At 47.5% G+C, this 25,348-nt stretch overlaps 1 protein-coding gene across 4 annotated transcripts in view; it reads left to right on the forward strand.

Annotated features, from left to right (window-relative positions):
• CHST11 (carbohydrate sulfotransferase 11) overlaps window positions 1-25,348 on the forward strand; it is a 278,318-nt gene that overhangs the window by 197,517 nt on the left and 55,453 nt on the right. For 2 of the 4 annotated variants that reach the window (XM_082349929.1, XM_082349930.1), the window contains exon 3: window positions 18,596-18,625. The exons of the other annotated variants lie outside the window; for them this stretch is intronic. In XM_082349929.1, the coding sequence (XP_082206055.1) occupies window positions 18,596-18,625 (30 nt within the window). The remainder of the gene's footprint in view (window positions 1-18,595; window positions 18,626-25,348) is intronic. 4 annotated transcript variants of the gene reach the window in all.

The raw sequence follows: 25,348 nt of genomic DNA on the forward strand, positions 1-25,348 counted from the left end.
AAGTTGTCAGCAACTCTGAGTTCCTTCTGGAGAATCTAGGGGAGAATCTGTCCCTTGCGTTTCCCAGCTTCTAGAGGCTGCCTGCGTTCCTTGGCTGGTGGCTGCATCATTCCAACCTCTGCTTCTGCTGTCGCATCTCCTCTGACTCTTAAGCCTCCTGCCTCCATCTTATAAGGACCCATGTGATCATCAGCTGAATAATCCAGGATAATCTTTCCAACTCAAGATGCTTACATCGGCAGAGTCTCTTTTTGCCGCCTGAGGTCACACACTCACAGGTCCCAGGATGAGGGCGTGGACTCTTTGGGGGGCCATCGTTCTGCCTACCACAGATGTTGCTCCTCATCTTGCCTCCGTCCTGGCCATGTTCTCCTTTCTCGAGCTGCTGTGTGGTGTTGGCTTTAGGGCACGGTGGATTTAGTCCTAATCCCCGGCCCCTCTCTTTACTGACCTGTGAGCCCAGGCCAAGCGTTTCATTTCTTTGTGCCCCATCTTCTCCCTTCCTCATCTGAAAAATAAAAGCTTCAGCACCCGTTCTGCGGGGCCAGTAAGAGCACAAAATGAAGTAATGTGTGTAAAATGCCTGGTCCTAATTGGCTCTCAAAAATGGGAACCATTATTCTCATGAAGATTACTTTCAAATTATTTTTAATGCTCTCGTAGCAACAAACAGAGCCCAGTGTCCTGGTAAAAATGAACAAGGGTCTTAGCATGCAGGTCAAGGGGTCCCTGATAATGGCCTACAAAAAGCAGAGAAAAATCCCAGCCTGGTTCCCACTCACCAGAACTGGACTCGGTTGGGAACAAAAGGGTTATTCAGCTGACCAGATGATAGGTGTGAACGAGAAGGGGACGGGGAGCCAGGATTAGCTTGTCCAACAGTATTTTATTGTGAAGGCTGCAGATCAAGGCAGTCTTTTGTAACAGCGTTTATATTAAAAGAGGCACAAGATATTTTACGGCCCCTATCGAGGCCCAGAGCCTAAATAGCAACCCTGTTTGATCAGCCTTTCACAGGTTATATTATGTTTCCAGGAGGGATTGGGTATAAATCTTTCAAGGTGTCCATGTGAAAGTGGGAGGAACCACTGGGAATCTGAGGGGAGTAAAACAGAGAAAGCAAGGGAAGTCCAGGCCCTCTGAGCTGTCACAGAATTTCAGACATGGGGCGTGGCCACCTTGGGTACCGTGTTGCCGAAAGATGGGCAGTTGGAGGTTGGGAGGCAAAGGGAAAGTGAAATCTTTGTTTCCTGAGGAGCCTTCTTTCTCTGCCAACCTCATCTCATATCACGCTGCCCACTAGGCACGTCCCTCAAACTTATTCCCACCGTGGGACTCGGGCGGTGGCCATTCCACTCTTGGAGCACACATCCCCATGGATCTCCGTGTGGTTGGCACCTTCTTGTCAAGTCTCAAATGAAATTTCACCTCCCCCAAGAGGCCTTCCATCCTCCAGTCACTCCGTGTTTCATTGCCTTGTTGTATTGTCTTCACAGCACTTATCACCATTAGAAGTGGTCTTGCTCATTTATTTGTTTGTCTGGTGTCTCTCTCACCGCCTCTGGAATATAATCTCTAAGGGAGCAGGGACCTTGGCTGTTATCTCCTGCCATCACCCAGTGCTGGGACATTGCCGCACACACGGAGGGGTATTTATGATAATAATCGCTGACACGTAGCACTTATTTTATGCCTCATCCCTTTCGGAACCAATTCATTTAATTCCTCTCAACTCATCCATTTCACAGATGAGGAAACTTGAGACATAGTTTGATAAATGGAATAAGTCAAATTAATTGACTCTTCAGCCGTATTCCAGGTATGACTGAATTAATTTAGTAACTATCAGTTTTCGATAGTCATTCTGTGTAACAGAACACCCCATTTCTTCCTGATGATTGTCAAGGGCGCCACGGAACATAAAGAACAGAGTGGGAGCTAGAGACTGCATTTTATATTTTCAGAGAGTTGCTGCGCACATTAATTGAGCATCTACCCTGTGTCAGGCATTCTGCTACATTTTATCTTATTTTATTTATTTGCTGGGATTCAGTCTCCATTGTTGGGTGCATTTTATTTTTAAGTACACAAAGTCCTGGGAAGTACAGCATTGCCCTGTTTTGTCCAGTTTGGGAAACAGAAACCTGAGGGAGGCTGAATACCTCACGCCCACAGGGTCTCTGTTCTATTTTTATTTCTCCCGAGATTCTCCAGATAAAGTCTCTACCCCACAGCAGAGCACTTCGGACATGGTAGATACTCCATAAGTGTTGGCTGAATGAGTGAAGGGGGGAAAGGACACCAACCAACCTGCGAGGGCGGACGAGGAAACTGAAATTACTGTCTTCATCTTCCAGACAAGGAAACTGAAATTCAGGGAGATTCAGGTCAATGTCACCCAGCTAGTCAATTAGTGAAGATTCAATTCCAGACATTTCCAACTCCCAGCCAGTGCAGCCTGCGTGAATGGGGTTCAGGACCCACAGCATCTCCTCTGCAGTCTAGAGGCAAGGGGGGATGATAGTCTACATGTAGCTTGTGACACCCTGGGAAGCTGCCCACTCAGGACCAGAGTCACCCGGGAGCACTGCTGGGTCCCCTCTGAGTGGAGCTCTGGGATCTGTGTTCTGCACTGGCCTCTGCCCTGTGCGTGGCTCGGGGAGGAGGGGTTGAGAATAGAGGGAGCCCTCAAAGCAAAGCCATCCTGCCTGGGGGTTTTCCATGGATGGTGAGGCCAGGCCTGCGTGGACGATGAGTGGGATTCGTGGCTTGGCCAGAGCGTGGCAGCCGAGCCCGGCTGCAGGGACATCCGGCACTGACACCTGCCATAGTGGGAGCGGGCACCTTGCATCTCTATGGAAACCACCCTTGCATCATTGACAACAGAGCGCGGGAAAAGGTGAAACAGAGCCCCGCCCTGCGGAAAGTCGTAGCTTCCAGAAGTGCAGCCAGAATCCTTGCCAACTCCTTATGGGCGCCGTGGCTTTCTTCCAGGATATCCACTGTGGCCCTATAAATACAGGTACACTTCCTGAACAGTGTCGCTCAGGATACCAGCTGTACTATTCAGGGTTGTCCAGAGAAACAGAACCACTAGGATGTCTGTATGTATGTATATGGAAAGAGATCTATTACGAGGAATTGGGTCCTGTGATTATGAAGGCTGACAAGGCCCAAGATCCGCAGGCTTGAAACCCAGGAGAGCCAAGATGTTTCAGTTTGAAAGGCCAGAAAAATCTGATGATCCTTTCTGGGAGGGTCAGCCTTTTTGTGCTATTCAGGCCTTCAACTGATTGAATGAGGCCCACCCACATTGGGGAAGGCAATCTGCTGCTTTAGTCAGACTACTGATTCAAATGTTAATCTCATCCAGAAGCACCCTAATGGACCCACCTAGAAAAACATTTGACTGAATGTCTAGGCACCCTGTGGCCTAGTCAAGTTGACACATAAAATTAATCATCACACCAGCCTAGCAAGACATCCCGCCACCCTCCAGAGTTTCTGGAAGAGTTGGGAAGTACTACCTCCTATAGTCCTTGGTAATTCAAAGAGCACCCTTGGATGCCAAAGGTCCTGATAAGTCCTGCAATGAAAGGAACCCTGTTTCCATCTGGGTGGGATTGGGTAAAGGAGCAAGAGTATCAGACAAGCTTCCTAAAGGAAATGTCACCTGAGAGGGATGTTGAGGACTAAACAGGTGTTTCTCTGACTGAGATGTCTAGGTTGAAGTAGCAGCGTCCATAATATCCTGTTGGCTTTTCCCTGCCTAAAGGTATGGCAGCAGCATTTGTTATATGTTTTAGTTCTGTCCCTGGTGACAAGAAACCCTCGCTGACCACCAGACACAAGTGGGTCAGTGATTCCAGTAGACTCCTGCTTACCCCAATGTTGGAAACCCCAGTGATGTCTTGGCCCAGATCTTGGTACTAAAGGTTGCCATCTCTCTGGAGTTTATGGTCTTGTTTTTCACCACAGTGACTTTGAGAAAGGGAGAGATAGAGACAGACTAGAGTTAATAATGGTGGCCTCTCTATGGTCTAAAAGTTTAACCCTTACGCTCTCTGATTTTTCACGTGAAGCCACCTCGTTAGGGAACGAAAGCTGACCCGTGGCCTAGATGCGTGATCCCAGCGGCAGCAGCGTGATGTAGCGAAAGTGCGGAGAATCGGGTTCTGGATTTGAATGCTGCTCCTGACCCTAACCAGCTGGCTGCTGGGGCCACAGCGGTCAGTCCCTGAGTACCAACCCTGCGCCAGCGCCACCAGGCCAGTGCCTGGCACGCCCCGTGCCTCCATCTCCAAATTGATCTAACAGGGATAAGCTCCCTGCCTTCATGGACAGGTGTGAATCCGCTTGAAGGATGTGCTGTGTACCGCGGAAGGGCAGCTGACCTTTGGCAGGAAAGAAGGGAGTGGAAGAGGGAGAGAGGAGGGTCATGAGCAGAAGCAGGGATGGAGGTGGCTTGAGGGGGGACAGCAGAGCATCCTCAAGAGCAGGGGTTGACGCCTCCTGGCTCAAAGCGGAGCCCGCCCGGCAAGGGATGACTCAGCAGACAGGCAGGTCCCATACTGAGGCTTCAGCAAAGCGGAGAACGCGTTCCGCACCCCCACTTCCCAAGAAGAGAGAGAGAGAGAGAAATTCTTGATATTTATAAAAAATCATCAGTGTAGTCGTCATGCGGAAAATCAGAAATGGGTTGGACGTGATGGTGTAACCTTGTTTTCACTCCCAGTCATATTTGAGAGGGGGCCTGTGGGTTTTGTCAGGACTCAAGGCTGCTGGAGGTCTAAATCCAGCTGTGGCTGCACTGAGCGATTTTCATGGAACTGCTGGGAGCAACTCAGTGGAGTCAAAGTAAGTCATTCAGAACATGTGGCCCAGACTCATTTTCCTCAGGAGGTGGTAACATACTGTGAGATTCTCCTGCCACCTACCCCAGACCTTATAACTTCAGTGGGGTCCATCCTTGATTTGCTGACACCACACTATCACCACCCCACCCCCAAGGGAACATTTTTTTAAATTATTATTTGAATGGTTTTATTTGACATTTGAATCTCTTTCATTGCTGTATCCCTTGGCACATTGGTGGACAGTTAGTAGAAGCTTAGTAGCCATTTGTTGGATGAATGAAGGAAGAAGTGAGTGAATGAATGAATGTGTGAGTGCATGCGTTGACATCTATGGGAAAATGCATTCCTATAGGATATTCACCCCTGGATTCAGTTCCATCACGCTGGTGTTTCTTAGCCATGGAACCCAAGCTGGAGAGGCAGCCTGGAGAGGCCTGGAGTCCTGCCAATCTGGTGGATTAGCAGAAGGCCAGAGAGGAGAAAGAATGTTCCCACAATGGTTGGCACTTGACTGTAAGTGGACACTGCTGGCAGAAGACCAGTCAGCAGTGGAAACGAGGGAGAAGCCAGGAGACGCGGCAGAAGCTAGAGGAGGGCAGGGCTGCAGATCCCCAAGCTGATGGCATTATTGGCGAGAGAGGACTCTTTCTGCAAAACTGTGTCCAGACCCATGGGTGTGCCTCCCTTCCAAAGGAGCCCTTCGTTTTCTTTCTTTCTTGAAGGATTATAGGATAAATAGGAATTGGTAGGAAATACAAATAGACCGGTGAGTGGGTGGGTGGATGGATGGATGGATGAATGGGTGGGTGGGTAGATGGGCATCAACATGGGACATTATAAAGAGCGTTGGTCTTGACCGGCAAAGCTAACAGCCTATTCCCTCCCCAGGCCCAATTCTGTCATCTGTAAAAAGAGAACAGTAAACCCTGGCCCTCCCTAGCTCCAAGGGCCATCAGAAAGCTCAAAATAAAAGCCAGACACCTTTGTTCAGTCCTGGTGCTCCGCAGCTGTAAGGAATTATTAGCCGGGTCACCTCTTCCCCTCCAAAGACTACCTGTCATCCCCCACGTTGCAAATATATTATGATTAAAATGCAAGAGTAAGTCAGAATCTTAGTAAACTCTGTGATCACTCTGGAACCCCTCCAGCGAACTCTGCGTGGATTTTTCTTTCCTCCTCTCAGCTCCCAAGCTACTTTTCTTATGTTGGAGGTTGCCAAGCTTTTATGGCTATTTGGCTATCTTATCCATGCAGATGCTTAGCTTTAATTTATGCTGAAATAAATCTGCAAAACCTCATCTGTCTTGTTGTTCTAGAAGCATCAGGTGTAAGGCCTAAAAAAAAAAAATCCTAATATATGGTCTCTGAAAGAGCTGAGGTGCGATCTGCCTGCTTCTTATTCAGTTTGGCTTGAAATTCTTCTTTTCTATCCCTTGATATTTATATATAAGCAAATTAGGTCGTTTGGTATAAAAAAACTTATTTTATGACTCTTAATATGTAGGCTTGTCTCAAGTCACTTAGAGTGCTTTGTATTGAGAAAAACTAAGCTGTGATTTATCATCCAGTGATAAAATCTGAATGCCCTTTTTCCATTTTTAAACATTAATCATTAAGACATACTATGTTGAGTCAGCGACCAGGGATTCAAACACTAATTTGCTGTGTGACCTCAGACAAGTCTCTCAGCCTAGCTGAGCTCCGATTGAACACCTGCTTGGAGGACTACTTTGAGGATTAAATGTGAAACTGTATGTGGGGCGCTTGGCATATAATAGCACTTAGTAAATGCTATTAGGTAGCACCATTGTTGTGGTCGTGCTGATGCAGGATTTTGGGTGAGAGATCAGGCCCAGACTTCCCTTTAGAGCAAAAGTCAGGTCAAAATAACAGTTCCTGGTGCTAATCCTCTGCTCTCCGTCTGTGTATTCATTCCCTGATAACCTGAATTGATTTGCGCCCTTACTCTTGTGCTATCTGGGGATTTCTCAGACTTATGCTCTGGTGTTTTCTGATGGCTGCAGAAATTCATTCAAAACATTTCTACACAGCGATTCCATAGGGTTGACCTGACTTTTCCTAAAAGTCAAATGAACAGCAGCTCAACCTGTCTCACCATGCTCCGGGGCTTGGCTGGCCGTTCCCCAGGTGCCAGAGTGTGGGACAGCCATCCTCTAAGAGACAGTCCTCTGCATTTCCTAGCTCACCCAGGGGCAGAAGACCCTAAAGACCAGGTAGCTGATGAATGATTCCTGTCATAACGTATAGGAAACTTGATTCTGGTACATACTAGGCCCACACAAATTCATTTCCTATATGTCACTCTCTATGGGCTCTTTTTTTTTTTTTTTTTAATTTTTATTGGAGTATAGTTGATTTACACTGTTGTGTTAGTTTCTGCTGTACAGCAAAGTGAATCAGTTATACATATACATATATGCACTCTTTTTTAGATTCTTTTCCCATATGGGTCATTACAGAGTACTGAGTAGAGTTCCCTGTGCTCTACAGTAGGTTCTTATTAGTTGTCTATTTTATATATAGTAGTGGGTATATGTCAACCCCAGTCTCCCAATTTATCCCTCCCCCCTTTCCCCCTTGGTAACCATAAGTTTGTTTTCTACATCTGTGTCTCTGTTTCTGTTTTGTAAATAATTTCATTTGTACTGTTTTTTTCAGATTCCACATATAAGCGATATCATATGATAATTGTCTTTGTCTGACTCTATGGGCTCTTGATTTAGAATTTTAGGTTCTGGACAAGGCTTGCAGTTGTGGAGACTACTACATCTTAAGGCTCTCTTTTGTGAATTGGTTTCCCTCTGTCTGTCTGTAGGGTTGGATTGAGACTTGTTTGTGTGTAGGTCCCAACTTACAAGGCACGTGGTCCTTCTCATATACGGATGCCACAAAGCTACAGTTAATGCAGCAACCTCTCTGGATGTTGCCAGGTACCAAGAGGGGTTGTGATAGAGCCTAGGGTTCAGGAGTTGCACTGGGAAGCCAGCAGGGCCCAGGCCAGTCACCAGCACTTCTGGGGCCATCATTTTCACACCAAGTGTTTTATGACTTGTCATCTTCTCACTTGGGTGTTCAAGCCAATGGTTGCTGACTGAATTCTCAAAAGCACCTTGCACATTAGAGGTACTAAGTAAATGTATATAAATCCTAGATAGCACAGCAGTAATCATGACTCATAATAATGGCTTGCACTTATTGGGCACTTACTGTGTACCACACTATGCCAAATGCTTTACTTGGATTATCTCATTTTACCCTCCAACCATCCCATTAAGTAGATGCTGTGAGATCCCCATTTTACAGATGAAGAAGCTGAGGCCAAAGAGAACTTTGGCTTCAGAACTCACCCACAGTCACAGCTAGAAAGCAGGGGCAAGACTTTGATCCCAGGGTGGTCTTTAGACAACTTCTGGAAGTGGACAGATGCTCTGAGGTGAGATGGGAGGATGGATACCAAGGTCAGTTGAGCTCAAAATTCCTTTCAAGGAAATGGACTTTTCTGCCCAGAACTGTCATATGCCAGACAGCACCCAAGAAAAATTTTCTTCGCAGCTTTAGATTTGAGATTGAGAAATAACTCAGATGCAGTCTTCTGGTCCACGAGCCACTGTCATCACACCGCAACCACATTTCCTCCTGTTTATTGCTGGTGGATAGGGGTGGGGTTGTCGTTCTGTATTTCCTGCTCGCAGCCAGTACGTGGAGGGGTAGGAGTTCACACTTGAGTTTGGCAACAGTGTGGTCATGTTTTCTGTGTGTCATTTCCCAGCATGGCGTCTGACGGGCCTTATAATTCTCGGAAAACACAAAGGTGTGTGGTTATCTCCGTGTCTGTAAACTGGGGACCCTGTGTGGCTTTAAGGCTGTCACGGCAGAGGAGAACCTTGGAGAGCCGTGGCTCCCATCCTTCCATTTTGCAAATGAGATGCAAGCATTCACGTGACTCATTCTGCTGGGCTTTAACTGTGGATGAAACGGTTTGCTGTTAGAAAAGCGGGTTCGGAGAAATTGCTGGCGCTCTCGTCCTGGTCCTTGATTTGGCCCCAGCCAAACTTCCTCCCTCCCCAACCTGCAAACTCAGGGCCGCAAATCAGTTGCTGCCCCTACAGCAAACATGCTTCCTTCAACTAGCATCACAGCGGAAGCTCCGGCTGCTTCTGAAGGCGGGGCCGGTGACTGTCCTAGCCCATGTCGAGCAGACCCGTGAGAGCCTCGTCTCTGTGCTGTGTCCTGCTTAAGACTGGGGCAAGACTCAGCCCCAGGAAGCTAAGTGGGCCTAGTCCGTTCATGATTCATTTAACAACCTTTTCTGGAGCACTCGCTCTGATTACGTGATGAATAACAGTAACTATATTTATTTGATATGCTTCTCTGTGCTTGGCACTGTGATAAGTGCTGTCTAACATCAGTGCCCGAGACATCCCAAGGCTGGAGTGGGCTGGGGAGACACCCGGCCTGTAACATGGGGGAGAGGTTTGGGCCACCCTGGGAGAGGCAAAGCCCCAGGAAGACCATCATCGGGAAGACACAGGCCAGCAGAGGCACCATCTGTGTCCAGCTGTGTCCCTGCCCCCAGCTCTGACCCTGCACGGGCTTTCCCAGCCCTCTCTCCCGAGAAGGTCTCTCTCTCTCCACCTCTCTTTACCATCCCCCCCCCCGACCCCCATACATACCACTTTCACAAAATCCTACTGTATATTTCTGATTTAATACCACTGTGCAGAAATCACAATTTAGGTCACGACTGGGTAGATTCCGTGTGGGAAGCTGGATGAGTCTGCTCGAAGTTCTCGAGAGCATTTTTAATTTGGCTAAGAGTGATTACCTCCCCATTCAGGTGGGCTCAAACTCTTGGGGGACTCAGGTGAAGATTTAAATATAAATGATTCCCATGTAGCCACAGGAAATCAATTGAGCAGAGAGAGGACTGGAAAGAAAGAGCAAGCAAGATTTAGTTTTCATTAAAATCACATGGTGCCTATAAATAAGGTGAGAATCGGTTAATAGCTTTCTATTCAAGGGGAGTTGGCATTCCAGAGATTATGTATGGGGGGCCTTGAAAATCGACACATTCCTTTCTAGTCACATCTTTTGTGCATTCTGAGGGTTGAATCACTTTATTTGTAGTTTTCTTTTCAATTAGCTAAAACTATTGTTACTTTTTTTTTTTTTTTCTTTATGTTCACTATTGTTTCCTCTTGGGTAAGAATAAAAGTTGACCTTTAACTTGTGAAAAAGGGAAGTATTAAAACCAACATCCAAAGCCTTCTTCTGGCCAGTCATGGAGCAAACAGTGAGAAACAGCCTGCTTTGAAAGAGAGAGGAGTATCTTGGAAAATTTCCCCAAGCATAAAGAGGCCTCACCAAGATATTCATTGTGGTCCTAGGCACCGTTTATAATAGGGGATTGTTCAGATAGCTAAATAAACTGTGTTCTATGCAAACTATGAACTACGATGCAACAACTGGGAAGAACAAGGTAGATCTAATCTAATAAAAGTCATATCCTACTGTTGAAGAAAAAAAGCAAGTAGCTAAAAAATTCTTTCAGTCCAATACCATATACCATAAGACAATTGCAGTATATTTTCTGTGGGCACACTTATGATAGAGGCATAGGAATGTACAGAAAATAGTCTGGGAGGACTTTAATCAAACTGAAAGCAGTGCCTACATCTAGAAAGGTAAGAGGGGACCAGGAATGACGTATGGAGGTACACCCTCCTTGGTCCTTGGAGCTGCAAGCCGGAGGACGAAGCTGTTGGCCTGAACGCTCCCTGACCAGCTCTGTGAAGCTGGACCTTGGGGTTGGCTTTGCCCCGCCTCTGAGGTCGGGCGTTGTTCATCCAGGCAGTGTGTGTGGCAGTCTACCAGGACAAGACGTGTGTTACTCATCGGGGATTCAGTGTGACCAATGACAACAGCTCAATCCTTATGTAGTACCTGCAGTTTGTCAGGGACTGTTCTAAGTGTTTTATGTATATTAGCTCATTGGATCCTCACAACAAACCTATGATGTAAACACTATTATTATTTCCGTTTTACAGAGGAGGAAATTGAGACACAGAGAAGTTAAGTGATTTATCCATTGTCACACCGCTAGAAAGTGGAAGAACTCTGACTTGACCCCAGAGCTGTACACTTAAGCTCCTATTCAGTACATAGGATGGCAATGTGATTTATCCTCCAAACTGGGATGCTTGTGAGAATGAAAGGAGCATCATTCATACTTATACAGGTCAACAGGCCTGAGCTGGGGCCATCCCAGGCAAACCGGGATGTGTGATCACCTAAATGGCACTGTTTCTTGCCCCTGACAGACTGGCGCCTGCCCTCGTAGAGTCTGGGGCTCAGGGCGTGGGAGACGAGAAAGTGGCAGCGCTAATGCAGTATGCCACGTGCCAGCATGTGTGGGTTACAGAGGGCTGGGAAAAAAATGGTGGCACAGAGTAAGGCCGCTTATTTGGTCTCTGGGAATCAAAGAGGGCTTCCTGGAGGAAGGGGCAACTCCGCTGATACTGATGGATGAGGAGTTCGCCAGGCAGAGCCTAGTGTGTTGTGGTGAGAGCTGACCTTGGAGGGATAGCAAGGCCTGGGTCTAGAGAGGACGTCTCTGGCTCTGGCCTCAGGCACAGCCCTAGGCTCTGGGACCTCAAATAAAATAAGATGTGGTTTATATCAGGGGTCTGGAGACATTTTCTTAAAGGTCCAGATAGTAAACATTGTAGGCTCTGTGGGCCAAGAGGCAAAATTGAGGATATTGTGTGGGAACTTATGTAACCATGTAAGTGTAATCATTTAAAATATGAAAATCATTCTTAGCCCTAGGACCAAAGAAAAGGGGCAGCTGATTGGATTTGGCCCTGGGTGGTTATGCCACATTTACCGTCTTGCCCAGGTTTAACTGGCATATCTATTTGTCAGAAAGCTTTGCCGTGTATTATATAGACGGTGGTGTAGTATCAAGGACATGACACAGCTCAAAATCTAAAGACCAGCCCGCACACCGCAATGAAGAGTGGCCCCCGCTTGCCACAACTAGAGAAAGCCCTCGCACAGAAACGAAGACCCAACACAGCCATAAATAAATAAATTAAACACACACACACACACACACACACACACACACACACACACACACACACACACACACAAATCTAAAGACCCGTCAGCCCTGTGTTCAAGCTCATCTCTGCACCCACGCAGCAGCCGTGAGGCTCTGACAAGCCTCTAACCCTCCCCGAATCTCAGTTTCCTAAACCTGTAAAATACAGATGATAACCCCCTACTTCCCAAGGCTGCTTTGAAGACCCAGTGAGAATCCACTGGTTAGATCCCCTTTCCTCTTATTCAGCACTCATCACACACTTATTCTGTGCCAGGCAGTGCCCCAGGCTCTGAGAGATCAGAGCTGTACCTGGTAACCAGGACACTATTCACAGGTACTTTGTGAGTCTGTTTTTGGTGGTCATTTCCGAGCAAAATCTGGACCCGTGGTCAGGAGCACAAGCCCCTGTCCTGAGGCCGCCGTGATGGAGGGAATGAATGTGATGTAGGATGTGCCTTCACCAGAGTCGCCAGCCAGGATTCTACCTGGGCTCATGTTTACTTCAATAAAATGAAGCCTGATTGTGGCAGAATGGGTGTGAGGTTCTTTGAACTCCTGGGATAAAAAGACTGAGATGTCACCAAAGCCTTCATCTCTGGCATCAGTCCTGGGGTGAGTGGGGAGTGATTAAAGCCCACTGGTGTCTTCCTTTTGCCTCAGAACTTTCTGCCCTCTATGTGCACTTAGTCAGAACGATTTTTCAGGTCTCAGCTTTGATGTGGGAATTAGAGTTCCCCGGGCCTGAGTCAGATTCCAGGCCCCCGCGCCGCAGAAGTCGGGAGCTTCCACTTGGCTGAGAGAGTTCCCACCAGACCCTTTGTTGGGTGGGAGACAAAGCAGCCAGAGAAGATTCTGGAAATTGTTGGTCCTTGAATCAGCTCTTGGGAAATTGCAACAGCAAAGGGGATGGGGAGTTCTTTGGAGATAGATGAGCTGCCCTCAGATCCTGGCATTGTCACTTAGCAGTAAGTTGTGTAAACTTGAGCAGGTAACAGGACTGCTTTGAACCTCAGTTTTGCCCAACTGTAAAAGGGACATGGTATGGCCTGTCCACCTGGTTTGCCATGAGGACTAACTAGTGAAAATTGCTAACGGTTAGTGAGCGCTTCTTATGTGCCAGCTACTGTGCTAAGGGCTCAACTCTTCAAGGTGCTATGAGGTGAAGGTACTGAGCAGAGAGGTGCCATGTCTGCTCCAGGAACCTAGGCAGTTCTGTTCCAGAATCAACATCCTTAATCATTAGGTGACATTGCCCCATTAAGAGAGAGAAAACTCATGAAAACGGAAACACAGTTCTCAAACACACGTATGTGTATGTGTGTGTATGTGGACATGTAGTTCCACTTCTTGAGCAAGCATTTCCTGAGCACCTACTCTGCAAAGCCCTGGAGACATAAAAGAGACTAAGGCACCGTTCCTGGCAGAAAAGGGAGCTCCAGGCAGCTACTTCAGTCTTGTTTCGGAACTAGTGATAAGAACGCTTCCTTGCGCTCAATTCTACCCCTCCTGTGCTTTAACTTACTATTAAATCATTTTAAAAGTTCTTTTCCCCCAGAGCACTTGGCCAGAAGTGGGGGAAGGCATCCACTGTGCAGAAGCAGCCCTCGTGTGTCCCATCACAGTTCTCCTTTCTTGTGCACACCCGGTGTTGCCACATACAGGGGTGACTTGGATGTGACACTTGGCTGTGCAGTCATGTTCCTGGACTGCTGGGAACAGTGGGAGAGCCTGGGAGGAGCTGACGGGATGAATAACATTAGCGGAGGTGTACATGTACGGAGGGCCTTGTGTAAATAAATGATGTGACCCCCCCCCCACCCTCTTTTGGCAGTGGTGCAGGGCTGAGAAAGGGCCACGTGGGATAGGAGTTTATTTTGCCTTTGCCAGAGCAGTCATTCTGAGTGTATACAAAACAGTAGACCCCAGGGGCACCTCTAGGTATGTTAAATCACCATCTGCACCCCCTTTGCTGTGTGAAGACCCTAGTTGGTAGGGCTCACAGAACGGTTTCTCAAGTCTCCTGCTTGGTTCCCACCCACTCTACCTTTTTTCTCCTTCCCTCTCTCCCTCTCTCTCTCTCTTTCTTTCTTTTCTTTTTCTCAATTTGGAAAATCTTTGAAGATAAAGCAAATGATATAATAAACACTCTTTTACTCACCATCCCAAATTAATGAATATAGCATTTTGGCATCTTCGCTTCAGCTCTTTTATAGGTCTGCCATATAATAGAAGTAAATCGTCATCAACGTAGAAATCTCTTTTGAACTTCCTCTTCATCTCCCTCCTCTCAACCTCATATTATGAATATACTATGTAAATCCCAGTCTGTGTTTTCACACTTTAACTTCTACTGTGTGTAGCCATATACAATATACAGTATAGCTATGTGTGTCCACAGTTCGTATAGGTACTATCATCCTGAATATATTATTCTTCAGTTTGCCTGTTCCACTCAACCTTGTGTTTTGAGGTTCAGCCCCATGGGTCTCTTAGTTTAATTGCTGTATCGTTATCCTTCATATGACCATACCACATTTTATTTATCCGTCTCTCTATAGATAGAAACATGGGTTGCTTCCAATTTTGCGTCATTAGAAACAGCACTGATTTGGACATTCTGGTGCATGTCCACCTCCAGATGCACAAGTGCAAGAGTTTCCCTGCAGTCTGTGTGTCAAGACACCCACCAGCAGTGGGCGAGGGCTCCTGTTTCCCTGTATCCTCCCAGCCACTTGCTTTGGCAGATGTGTTGCATTTCTTACCAAATGAATGGCCTCTCTATTGAAAAAATTGTAAAATAAGGAAAAAACTGAGGAGCTGGCGCAGAAGTGTCATCAGCCTGCCCACGAAGAGGAATGCTTTGTAAATCCCAGGATTCAGCATCTTCCTTCTGCGGGGCTCTTAGACATTCTGGCTTCGTGAGCCTCTTCTCTTTTCCCTGGGACTTTTCAGCCTCTAGCACAACAACATCGCATATTGGCTTTAGCCAAGTGAAGTGTGACTCCCTACAGCAATTTCACCAACTCTGGATTTTCTTCCTCTGGGTCATTTGAAAACATCTGTGCTTCATCTCCCATCTGCTGTCAGTACTTGGTCCAAGTCTCATTACCCGCCTCTCAGCTGGACAGCTGCCCCTCGACCTCACTGGCTTCCCGGCTTCAATACCCGCCCCACCCCCTTTTAAGACTGCCGTTCATTTCCTACAATCATTTATCAACCCATTTATTCATCCATCATTGACTGAAGCCCTGCTATGTGCAACCCTGTAACTACAGTTATGGCTCCTGTTACCTGCTGGACCGAATCCAAATGCCTTAGCCTGGCCTTCAAGGCATTTCTCCATCCCAGCTCCAGCCCCTTTCCCCAGCATCCTTTCCACCTTCTCCACCCCAGGCATCCAGTCTCTTGCCCACAGTTCTCCGAACACTCATGACAGTGTTCTCTCTCCCTCTGCCAAGGTTCCTGGTCTCCACCTGTTAAACGCTTTGTGGTCGCTTGAGGCTCAGCTCAATTCCTGTCTGAGGAGCTTTCCCAGTGCTCTGAGGCAGAACTGATCTTTTCCCTCCTATGTTCCCATAGAGCTTTGCACATCATTACCCATCTTATCTTGCCAGCTACTGTGCACCCTCTTCCAGAGCATGACCCATCCTCATTCACCTCTGTAGCCTCAGGGCTGAGGGCCATGTCTGGCATACAGAAGGTGCTTGATTAAAGCTTTTAATGAATGTCTCCCAACTCCTTCATTGCTGCACTTACCAGTTCAGCACAGGTACCACTGCCACCCAACTGTCCGTTATTTGTTAAGGAAGTTTTCTGTTGAGCAAATTAGTGCCGGAGACATGATTGAAGGTTTGTTTAATCTTTAGAAAATTAATTAGCTTTTAAAGAGTTTAACGTAGTGTGTGCCAATGACTGTTTTTAATCAGGACATCTTATCTAAAGCAAGCACTCTTTTGCGTTTACTCTGTTTTTCACAGTAATTCTACTGAATGTTATCAAACGTTGTCTTTAATTCAGATTTTGCTAATTCAGATCAAGCTCGTCCTAGTCCTTATGAATTAGAGAAGAGTCCTCACTTGCTATCTGGCCAATCCCTATTAGGCGCCATAAATGACCAGGCTGCATTTTAGAAGCTCACAGTAGTCGGTCTAAAGTGAGATGTGCTGTAAGTGTAAAATACACACTGAATTTCAAAGACTTGGTACCCTCGAAAAGGAAAATCCCTCGTTAATATTTGTCAAATATTAATGACATATTACAGCAATTATATTTTGGATCTACTGAGTTAAATAAATTGTTGATTTCACCTGTTCCTTTTTACTCTTTTTTTTTTTTTTTAACATCTTTATTGGCGTATAATTGCTTTACAATGGTGTGTTAGTTTCTGCTTTATAACAAAGTGAATCAGTTTCCTTTTTACTCTTGATGTGGCTGCTAGAACACTGTAAAGTACAAGCGTGGCTTGCATTACGTCTCTGTGGGACGGCGCTGGTCTGGATTGTTGGGTCACGGAGAACATGGTGCTTGCCTCCCGGTAAATTTCAGATAGTCGGTGTTCATTAAGTGTCTGTTGGATGGATGAATGAATGAATGAATGAGGTTGATCACTAACACGTGGCTTCTTCTTATCTACTGTGGGACCTCAGACAAGCTGTTTCACTTCCCTGGGCCTCAAGTTTTCTCATGTGTAAAATAAGCAGAGTAACCGGAGCCCTGTTATCTGCTTCCAGTTAGATCTCTTCAGTGATTTGGAAAAAGGATTTTAGTTCTCTACTTCCAGGGACTGCAAAACATTGCTCGGTGGGGGCAGGAAATAATGGTGTCCCCAGCTTACTGAGTGGTGAGGTGAGAAGCCTCACTGGGAACTCTCTATAATTTCATCTTCTATTGCAGCCCTTCCCAGATTGCCTCTTGGTCTCACTTAGAACCAGGAATAGTCTTGCTGCAATGCCCATCTTTCTTACAGCTGTCCCCACATAACTTCTGGAATTTATTATTCATTTTTATCCCATCACACATAATCGATGACTCAACTCTAGCACTATCAGATTAAACATCAGTGAGGTTGTTTTCCCGCTCCTACATTTGCACTGAAAATTATATATTCATGCGGCCATGTGGTGGTCAAAAGGGCAATTAACAAAGTCAGATCATCTAGGTTCAAATCCCTCCCCCTGCATCTTACTGGTTATGTAACTGGGCAAGTTAACCCAGTACCTAATTTTCCTCATCTGTAAAATGGGGAAAATGCTAATAATTAACTCATGTAAGATGGAGAGGGTTACATGAAAATAATGTATGCAAAGCAATTAGCACAATTAGTACCTGGCACCTGGTAATATATTATTGTATATAATTAATTATATATCATAATTCATATATATATGATTATGCTATTGATTTCATTTGCAAAACCTTTATTCCATACCCACGCTGGGCCAGACATTATTGGGATATGGCCCCATATTCCAGAGAGAGAAAGTTTTCCCCCCATTATAGCAGCTTTTAGGGAAGATGGCATAGCAAAAAGATTAAGGGGGTAAGCAGTCATGAGATTCAAAAAGGAAGAGTCAGAGGAGCTGGCCAGGCAAAATGTAACAAGAACAACAACAACAATAGTTATAATAATGCTAAATGCCTTCCATAGTCTAGTCCCATTACACGTTCGTTACACGTGTGGTCTCATGTCATCTTTATAACGACTCCATTTGACACATGGAGAAGCTGAGTCTCAAAGGCCGAATCCAAGGTTGACCTACCACCAAGTGAATCCAAACTCAGGTCTTTCTGCCCACAAGTCCTCTGCTGCTTCTACCACCTCCAGTTCTCTCCATTCAAGTGATGGGATCATTTCTTCTGATGTGTCTGAAAACCTTCTTTTCCTATAATGAGACATTTTCCTCCCCAACATTCTTGAAAACCAGGCAAAAACAAATCACTGAGGTTGAAACCAGAAGACTGCCACTTTCTGTGAAGCGTACCCCTCAGGCACTCCGTGGGTGGGCTGTCCTTGTAGAATAAGAGGGGTCTGGTGATGATTAAAGCTGGGATGGTGGGCTGAGCTACCTGGGTGAACGGAGCTCCCTATCATGCAGGAGTCTAGCAGAGGCTCAAGGTGCAGCATTCAGGAATGGTCAGCATTTTGAGAGACCGGCGAGGTCCCTCCAGGTGAGACTTCAGGATGGGAAGTCAGGGATGGAGCAGGAAATTAGACAGGAAGCCGGGACCTGGGCCGCCCCAGGCCCGGTCTGCATGATCAGTTCTGGTGAGAGTGGGCAGGGAAGGTGGAGCCTGACGCCCACTGCGGTGCTGGGACATGGCAGGGGCACAGCCATGTGACCCTGGCCACAGACTGTCCTGTGGTTCCCTCCCCCAGCCCTGGGCTCCAGTGCTTCTCCAGGCCGACGTCTCCCGGGGTTGGGTCAGGGTGGACTCAGCAGACCCTCACTGCTGGTAGCCAGGCTGGCCTGGGGCGGGCAGGACTCACAGGTTCACGTGCTGCACCAAGCACATGGTCACGTGGGTGCCAAGCTCACCGTGGATTCTAAAACATCCACCTTTTATTCGTTCGACAAGCAGGCTGAGAAATTCTTCTCTCTTCCATTTTCAGAGATCCTTGGAGAGAGTTTCTCCACCTTGGGTAAGTCACGATAGCATCTCCTTTGCCTGCCATTTACAAGTTGTCTGTGGCCCACTTCAAAGACACCCTAATGCCAGCACCTTCTAGGCGCTCGATAAATAATAATTGCTAACAGTTGGGGAGTGCTTCACTCTGTGACAGACATTGTTCTAGATCATGCTCTGTACTATTTCACTGAATCCTCTCAGCAATTCTGTGAGAGTTCACAGCAGTCCTGATTTATAGAGGTGGAAACTGAGGCACACAGAGGTTGAGTCCTTTGCCCAAAGTCACGCAGTTAGCGAGGTCAGAAACCCAGGGGGCCCTGAACCTGAGCTCTGAACGCAGACACGAAGCTGCAGACCTATGGGATGGGTGTTGGAGAACTGAGCCCAGGTGATTCCTCAGGGTCCATCAGGAAGCTTCAGGAAGGACTCAGACAGCCCTTCGTGCCAGCAGGTCAAATGCCCTCCAGCCCACTGCAGCGGGTCATCTCCCGCCCCTTCTCCCTCAGCTCCTCCTCCGAATCGTCCCTGCCCCCAGCAGTGTCTTAAAACATGTTGGAAACATTAACTGGTCCCCTGCTATCCGTCCTCGCTGGCGTTGGCTCAGACAGTGCAGTTTAGATATCTTTCCAAGGGCAGACAGCGGGTCAGTGAGAGTCGATAATGGATTCCAGCAGATTGGACACCGTTCAGATGGAACGCGAGCCTGGTGTCCACCTCCTCCTCGTGTACTAGCAGCGGCTGGGCGCTGCCCCCAGGGAGGGGCCTGGGCCCCAGGGCGCCTGGGGGGCTCAGCAGGCGGGTGGTCAGGGCTGATCTCCTGGCCGCTCAGGCTCTCTCGGCGTCTTCCCTTGTCAACGTGCCCTCCCGTGCCTGCTGGTTCTTGGAAACTCGCAGGGCTGGGGCTGTCTTTTTGTTCCTGGCTGCATTCACTGCAACAGTGCCAGCCCATAGTAGGTGCACGATAGGGTATTTGTTGAATGAAGCATCGGTAGTTCCTGTTCAGAGCATTATTTGGCTGACACATGGGCCCCCGGGGCTCCAGTCTTGTCTCCCCATCTGCTTCTTGGATGTCTTCATGGGACATTGCACATTTAACATGCCAGGAGCTGCCGAAAGCCGCTCAGCTCACACCTCCCACCTTGGCGCCTGGTAGCCCCCTCCTTCCAGCTGCTCAGGGCAGAATCCTCAGAGCCCATGTGGACACCCTCTTTTTTCATGCCACACGTTCAGCCAAGACACAGTTGCTCTCAGCTCTGCCTTCAAAACAGACCAGGAAGGCAGTGGCTGTCAGACAGTGCTGTCTCTTTCCTACAGTCTCGCCTGGACTATCCTTGCTTCCAACCTTTTCCCCACCAAAGAACATTCTAATGCTCTAGCCAGAGCTGTTCTAGAACGTAAGTCAGATCACGTCACTCCTGCACTCACACCTCCGCCTCACTGTGAAGGCCCAGGTCCTCCCCGAGGCCTGGGAGGCCTGGCGCTCACCACCCCGTTCCTTCCAGGCTCCCTGTGCTTCCTCAAACATGCCAGGCACACGCCCAACTGGCCTTTGTCTTGCTTCCCCAGATACACTCGTGGTTAGCTTCTGAGGAATCACTTGTGTTGCTTTGAGGATTAATGAGTTAACATGTGAAAAGCATTTAGGACAGTGCCTGGCTCATTAGCTTTTAGTTACTGCTGCGTTCCTATTGTGGATCTTCGGGGCCTAATTCATAGCAGACACTCAGGTTGGTCAATGGGCTACATGTCCAGGGCCTGGCCCAGTGCCTGGCACCAAGTGGGAACTCAAAGGTTTGTTGAACTAAAAATGTAGAGGTGAGGCAGTGCACACCCCGCCTGGTACAGGCCATGAGAACTGAACAGTTTGAGAAACAGTTGGGAGCCCATCATTTCTGTGTCCTCTGAGGCAAAATCTCCTGCCTGCCCTCACTGCTCCACCAGCCTGGGGAACTACCCCTGCTTGGGTCCCTTCCCCAGGGCCTAACCCTTACTTCCTGGCTCCAAGCTCAGACATCAGGAAAGCCAGGGATAAGCTCTCCTGGCAGGAATTGAACCCCTGACCAAGCTTATGGGGTGCCTGAGACCGTGGGGAGAGGGAGCAGGTGACCAGATGGAGGCGGCTTCCCCTGCAGAGATGATCCCTTTGTGCTGGGCTTCACTGCCCTCACCTTGGGCGCTCAGGTTCTGCCCAAGCATTCTGGGAATTGCTGCTGGTCAGGGAAGGGGGGTCGTTGGGACCTTCTGCCTCAGCTGTCACCGCTTCTGGCCTTTCCTTTCTTGACCCCTCCACTGGAAGCTTTTGCGCCAAAGAGTCTGAAGATGAAGGCTGTGGCCCGAGTCTCTCCTGGTCTCTCTCCAGGGCAGAAAAACCTTGTGAATCTGCTCTCTGTTTAGAGTAGCTTCTAATTTGAAGCAGCTGCTGTCCCCAAGCAAAACCACCCTGTTGGTGTCCCAGAACGCCAGCCTTCGGAGGTCTCCCCTGGTTAATTCGACCTTGGCTGTTTGTTCCTGAGGTGCAGAGGGAAATGGAAGGTTGTTGTGTCCCCTCCCAGGACCCCCTTGTCCCCTAGGACCACCCCGAGAGGCACGCAGAGCTGCACGCCCAGCTTCAACCGCGGGGCACCCGGTAGGGGGTATTCAGTGCATGAGAGTTTCTGCCTGTTTATGTTCCATGTGCCCCAGTGTGTTGGAAAACAAAACGCATGGAAACTGCTTATAAATAAAACTACACCATGAAACTACCCTCCTACTCGGAGGGGCTGACCCAGCTGTTTGTCAGAGAAGCATCTCTGCTGCTGATGAACAACACGCCCTTTTTAGGCAAAACAAAGAACAGTGCTCTGTGCCCACGGAGCTTGCTTTTGGAAGGATCTTGGTTTGGGTCATCTGGTTTATGCAACATTCTTATTTTTTTTTAAATTTTATTGAAGTATTGTTGGTCTACAATGTTGTGTTAACTTCTGCTGTGGAACAAAGTGACTCAGTTATACATATATGTATTCTTGTTCATATTCTTTTCCATTATGGTTTATCACAGGATACTGAATATAATTCCCTGTGCTCTACAGTAGGACCTTGGTATCTATCCATCCTATAGATAATAGTTTGCCTCTGCTAGTCCCAAACTTGCAGTCCTTCCCTTCCCCCTCTCACCTCCCCCTTGGCAACCACAAGTCTGTTCTCTATGTCTGTGAGTCTGTTTTTGTTTTGTAGATATGTTCATTTGTGTTGTAGTTTAGATTCCACATATAAGTGATATCCTATGGTATTTGTCTTTCTCTTTCTGACTTACTTCGCTTAGTATGCAACATTCTTCTTTTGTGAGTGAAAGCATCATGGTGGGTTTGAAGTCAGGGAGACCCAGGTTTCAGCTCCAAATCCATCACTTACTCACTGCATTTATTATGTCTCTCTGAGCCTTCATCTTATCATCTCTAAAATGGGAATGATAATACACACCTTGCACAATTTCTGAGAGCACTAGAGACCATGTTGGTACAGAGCCCAGAGCATAGCAGGTGCTCAGTAAATGGGAGTGTTATTCATTGACCCATGCAACAGCTATTTATTTTGAGCACCAGTTGTGTACTAGTTAGGGAATAAAAGTGGCCCTTGTAGAATTAACATTCTAGATGAGGAGCCAGATAACCAGATAAGCAAGTCAAATAGGTAAGTCAGGAGGGAGAGTTGCATTTTAAATAGTGTGGGCAGGGAAGGCTTGCTGAATAGATGGCATTTAAGCAAGAATCTAAGGCAGAGAGGGAGCTGACCACGCAGACAGCCCTGGAGAAGCAATGCCAGCCTCGAGGGGGAGGCTTGCCCACCATCTTTGCTGCTTTTGACGTGAGCTTTCCTACACGTGTTCTCTGAGCCCCATTGCCTGGCCTTCTGCCCCTTCATTTCTGAGCCTTATTGAGCGATCGAACCACCCTCCACAAGACTGACTGTGTCTTCAGGGAGTTTGTCTTAATAACAGAATTAATCAGACCAAACGTTTTTTTTTTTAACATTTTTATTGGAGTATAATTGCTTTACAATGGTGTGTTAGTTTCTGCTGTATAACAAAGTGCATCAGCTATACATATACATATATCCCCATATCTCCTCCCTCTTGTGTCTCCCTCCCACCCTCCCTATCCCACCCCTCTAGGTGGTCACAAAGCACAGAGCTGATCTCCCTGTGCTATGCAGCTGCTTCCCACTAGCTATCTGTTTTACATTTGGTAGTGTATATATGTCCGTGCCACTCTCTCACTTCGTCCCAGTTACCCTTCCCCCTCCCCATGTCCTCAAGTCCATTCTCTACGTCTGTGTGTAAGTCAGAAAGAGAAAAACAAATACCGTATGCTAACACATATATATGGAATCCAAATGTTCTTTTGAAATGTTCCAGGGAAAGAATGACTATGAGCCAGTGTAGGGCTGCCAAATTTTTATGTGGAGTACTTGGGGCAACATGCAGCTGAAAGGCGAGGGGAGAGCAGGGCTGGGGAGCGACAGACAGAATCGTGACTGGTGTCTGAATCAAGGTCAGTTTCTAACCTTTGACAGTGGAGACTGGAGACAAAATACAGGATAGCCTTTCTCCCCTGCCTCTTACCATGGCCAGCTCCTTTTCATCACTCAGGTCACCTCCTCCGGGAAGTCCTCTCTGAGCAGCCACTGAATTACCTTCAGAGATATTGTCGCCACCTGACATTATCTTAAGTGTTTTGGGGTTTGTGGTTTATTTTCTCCTTTAGAATGAAAGTGCCAGGAGGGCAGGAAACTTGTTTCCCAAGAACCTAGACAAGTAGTTGGCACATAGTAACCGCTCTATGTTTGGTAAATGGATGGATGAAATTGCTTTATATAGAGCTGGGGGAGGAATCACTGTAGACCAGTGTTTTTCAAACTGCAGGTTATGTCCCATTAGTGGGTTGCGACATCAGTTTAGCTGGCATTTAAAAAAAATGAAATAGAAAAGAATTTAAAATATCAGAGTGCATTACACGTGGTAAGGGTCAGTATTGTTTTAAGAAAAATATATACATGCATGTACATATATCCCATATATATGCAATGACATACTTTATTTCTCACTGTGGAGTAGTCAGAAAAGTTTGAAACTCAGCAGTGAATTCTAAGTTTTCTCAGGCTCGATCTTCAAAAGGCACATTCTTCCCTCAGAGACTGTAAACGTAGTTACATAAAGTTTACATTCTGGGGCCCCAGAGTCGGACTTTAAGAAAAGATTCCTTTGTTTCCTATTAACTGAAAAAAATGAATAACTTTCTGCTGTAGCGGGGACCCAATCTCCTAAGTCTCTCCTGACATGCATGGGGTTATTTACACACTCACACACCCCATATACACAGTCACGCAGATACACACCCAACAACATACAAGCACACACCGACACATACACACATGCACCCAGACACATACACGCTCTATACACACACAAACACACATTCGTACACACAGACATGAACACACAGTAATACAAATATATATCTATAGATACAAACACACATGTACACAGTGACACACAGATACAGACCCATTCATGCGTCCACGGACACAGAAACGACATAAACAGACACCGTTATAAATATGCGCATGCGTGCACACACATACACTTATATCCACACAGGAACATCCTTACTTTTTCCATTTTGTGCACGGTGCCCCCCTTCACCGTGGAGACTCCCGGGCCATTTTCAGACGGGCACTCAGGCAGGGGCACCCGCAGAGCCCAGCCTGCCCCTGACCAGCGTCCACGGGTAGTCAGGCTGGGCGAGTCCACCGGCTTTGCAGGGACAGACTTGCATTTGAACTCCCGCTGACTGGCTGAGTGACCTGGGTCAGAATCCTCCATCTCACAGAGCCTGATCCCTCACCTGGGGACTGGGGTAGGTCACACCTACTTCCCAGGGGTCGGGAGGCAGAGGAACGAGCTGAGAGCGGGCATGGCGTACTCGCCAGCTGTCCCAGCACGAGCATCAGGACCCGCTGTGCCCCTCTCTCTGTGTGATGTTGGACCAGCTCCCTGGCCCATGTTTCTTTTGTAACAAGGGGATATCGCCTCTCCGGCAGAATCCTTGAGAGGAGGAGCTAAGATCCGCAGGAGGATATGGGCACAGTGGCTGACGAAGCTTGTCACACACTCTATCCCCCAAGGCTGCATCTTCCCCCGTACCCCCATCCAGCCCACACCACCCCGTGCTGTCCTCTGAGACCACACAGAAGCCAGGCTGGGCTCTCCCTGGAAAACCACTCTCTCTGCCATTTAAAGATCCTCCTTTGAAATAACACCTGTAACTTTGGGAATGGATCCACTCTCACTCCTGCGTCATAAAGACGAGCTTCCCCATCTCCGGAAGGCTCTGGTATGAAGATCCCACGTTACCTGCATCGAGGCCCCCTGGGGTCTCCCTGGGGCACATCAGTTGAAAAGATTGTGTCATTTTCACCTTCATAGTTTCATGGCCTCTGGCCATAGGGGAGGAGATGACAAGAGTCGTGAATGTAGAGAAAGAGAAAGGTCACCAGGATGGAGTGGGATGGCGGTCCTGGTCCAAGGACAAGGCACGTCCCAACAGAGCAGCCAGGATGGGGAGAAACAACGCATCCCAGATATTTTCTGCCTTACGTTTTGCCTCCAGAACAATACAGAGCAGCAGGTGTCAGTGACAAAGAAACTGAAAAACGAAGAAATGCATAAAACGTAAGCAGAAAGCAGCAGAGTTTGTCT

This window comes from Balaenoptera borealis (assembly GCF_965194805.1).
Source record: "Balaenoptera borealis genome assembly, chromosome: 13".
Taxonomy (NCBI): Eukaryota; Metazoa; Chordata; class Mammalia; order Artiodactyla; family Balaenopteridae; genus Balaenoptera; species Balaenoptera borealis.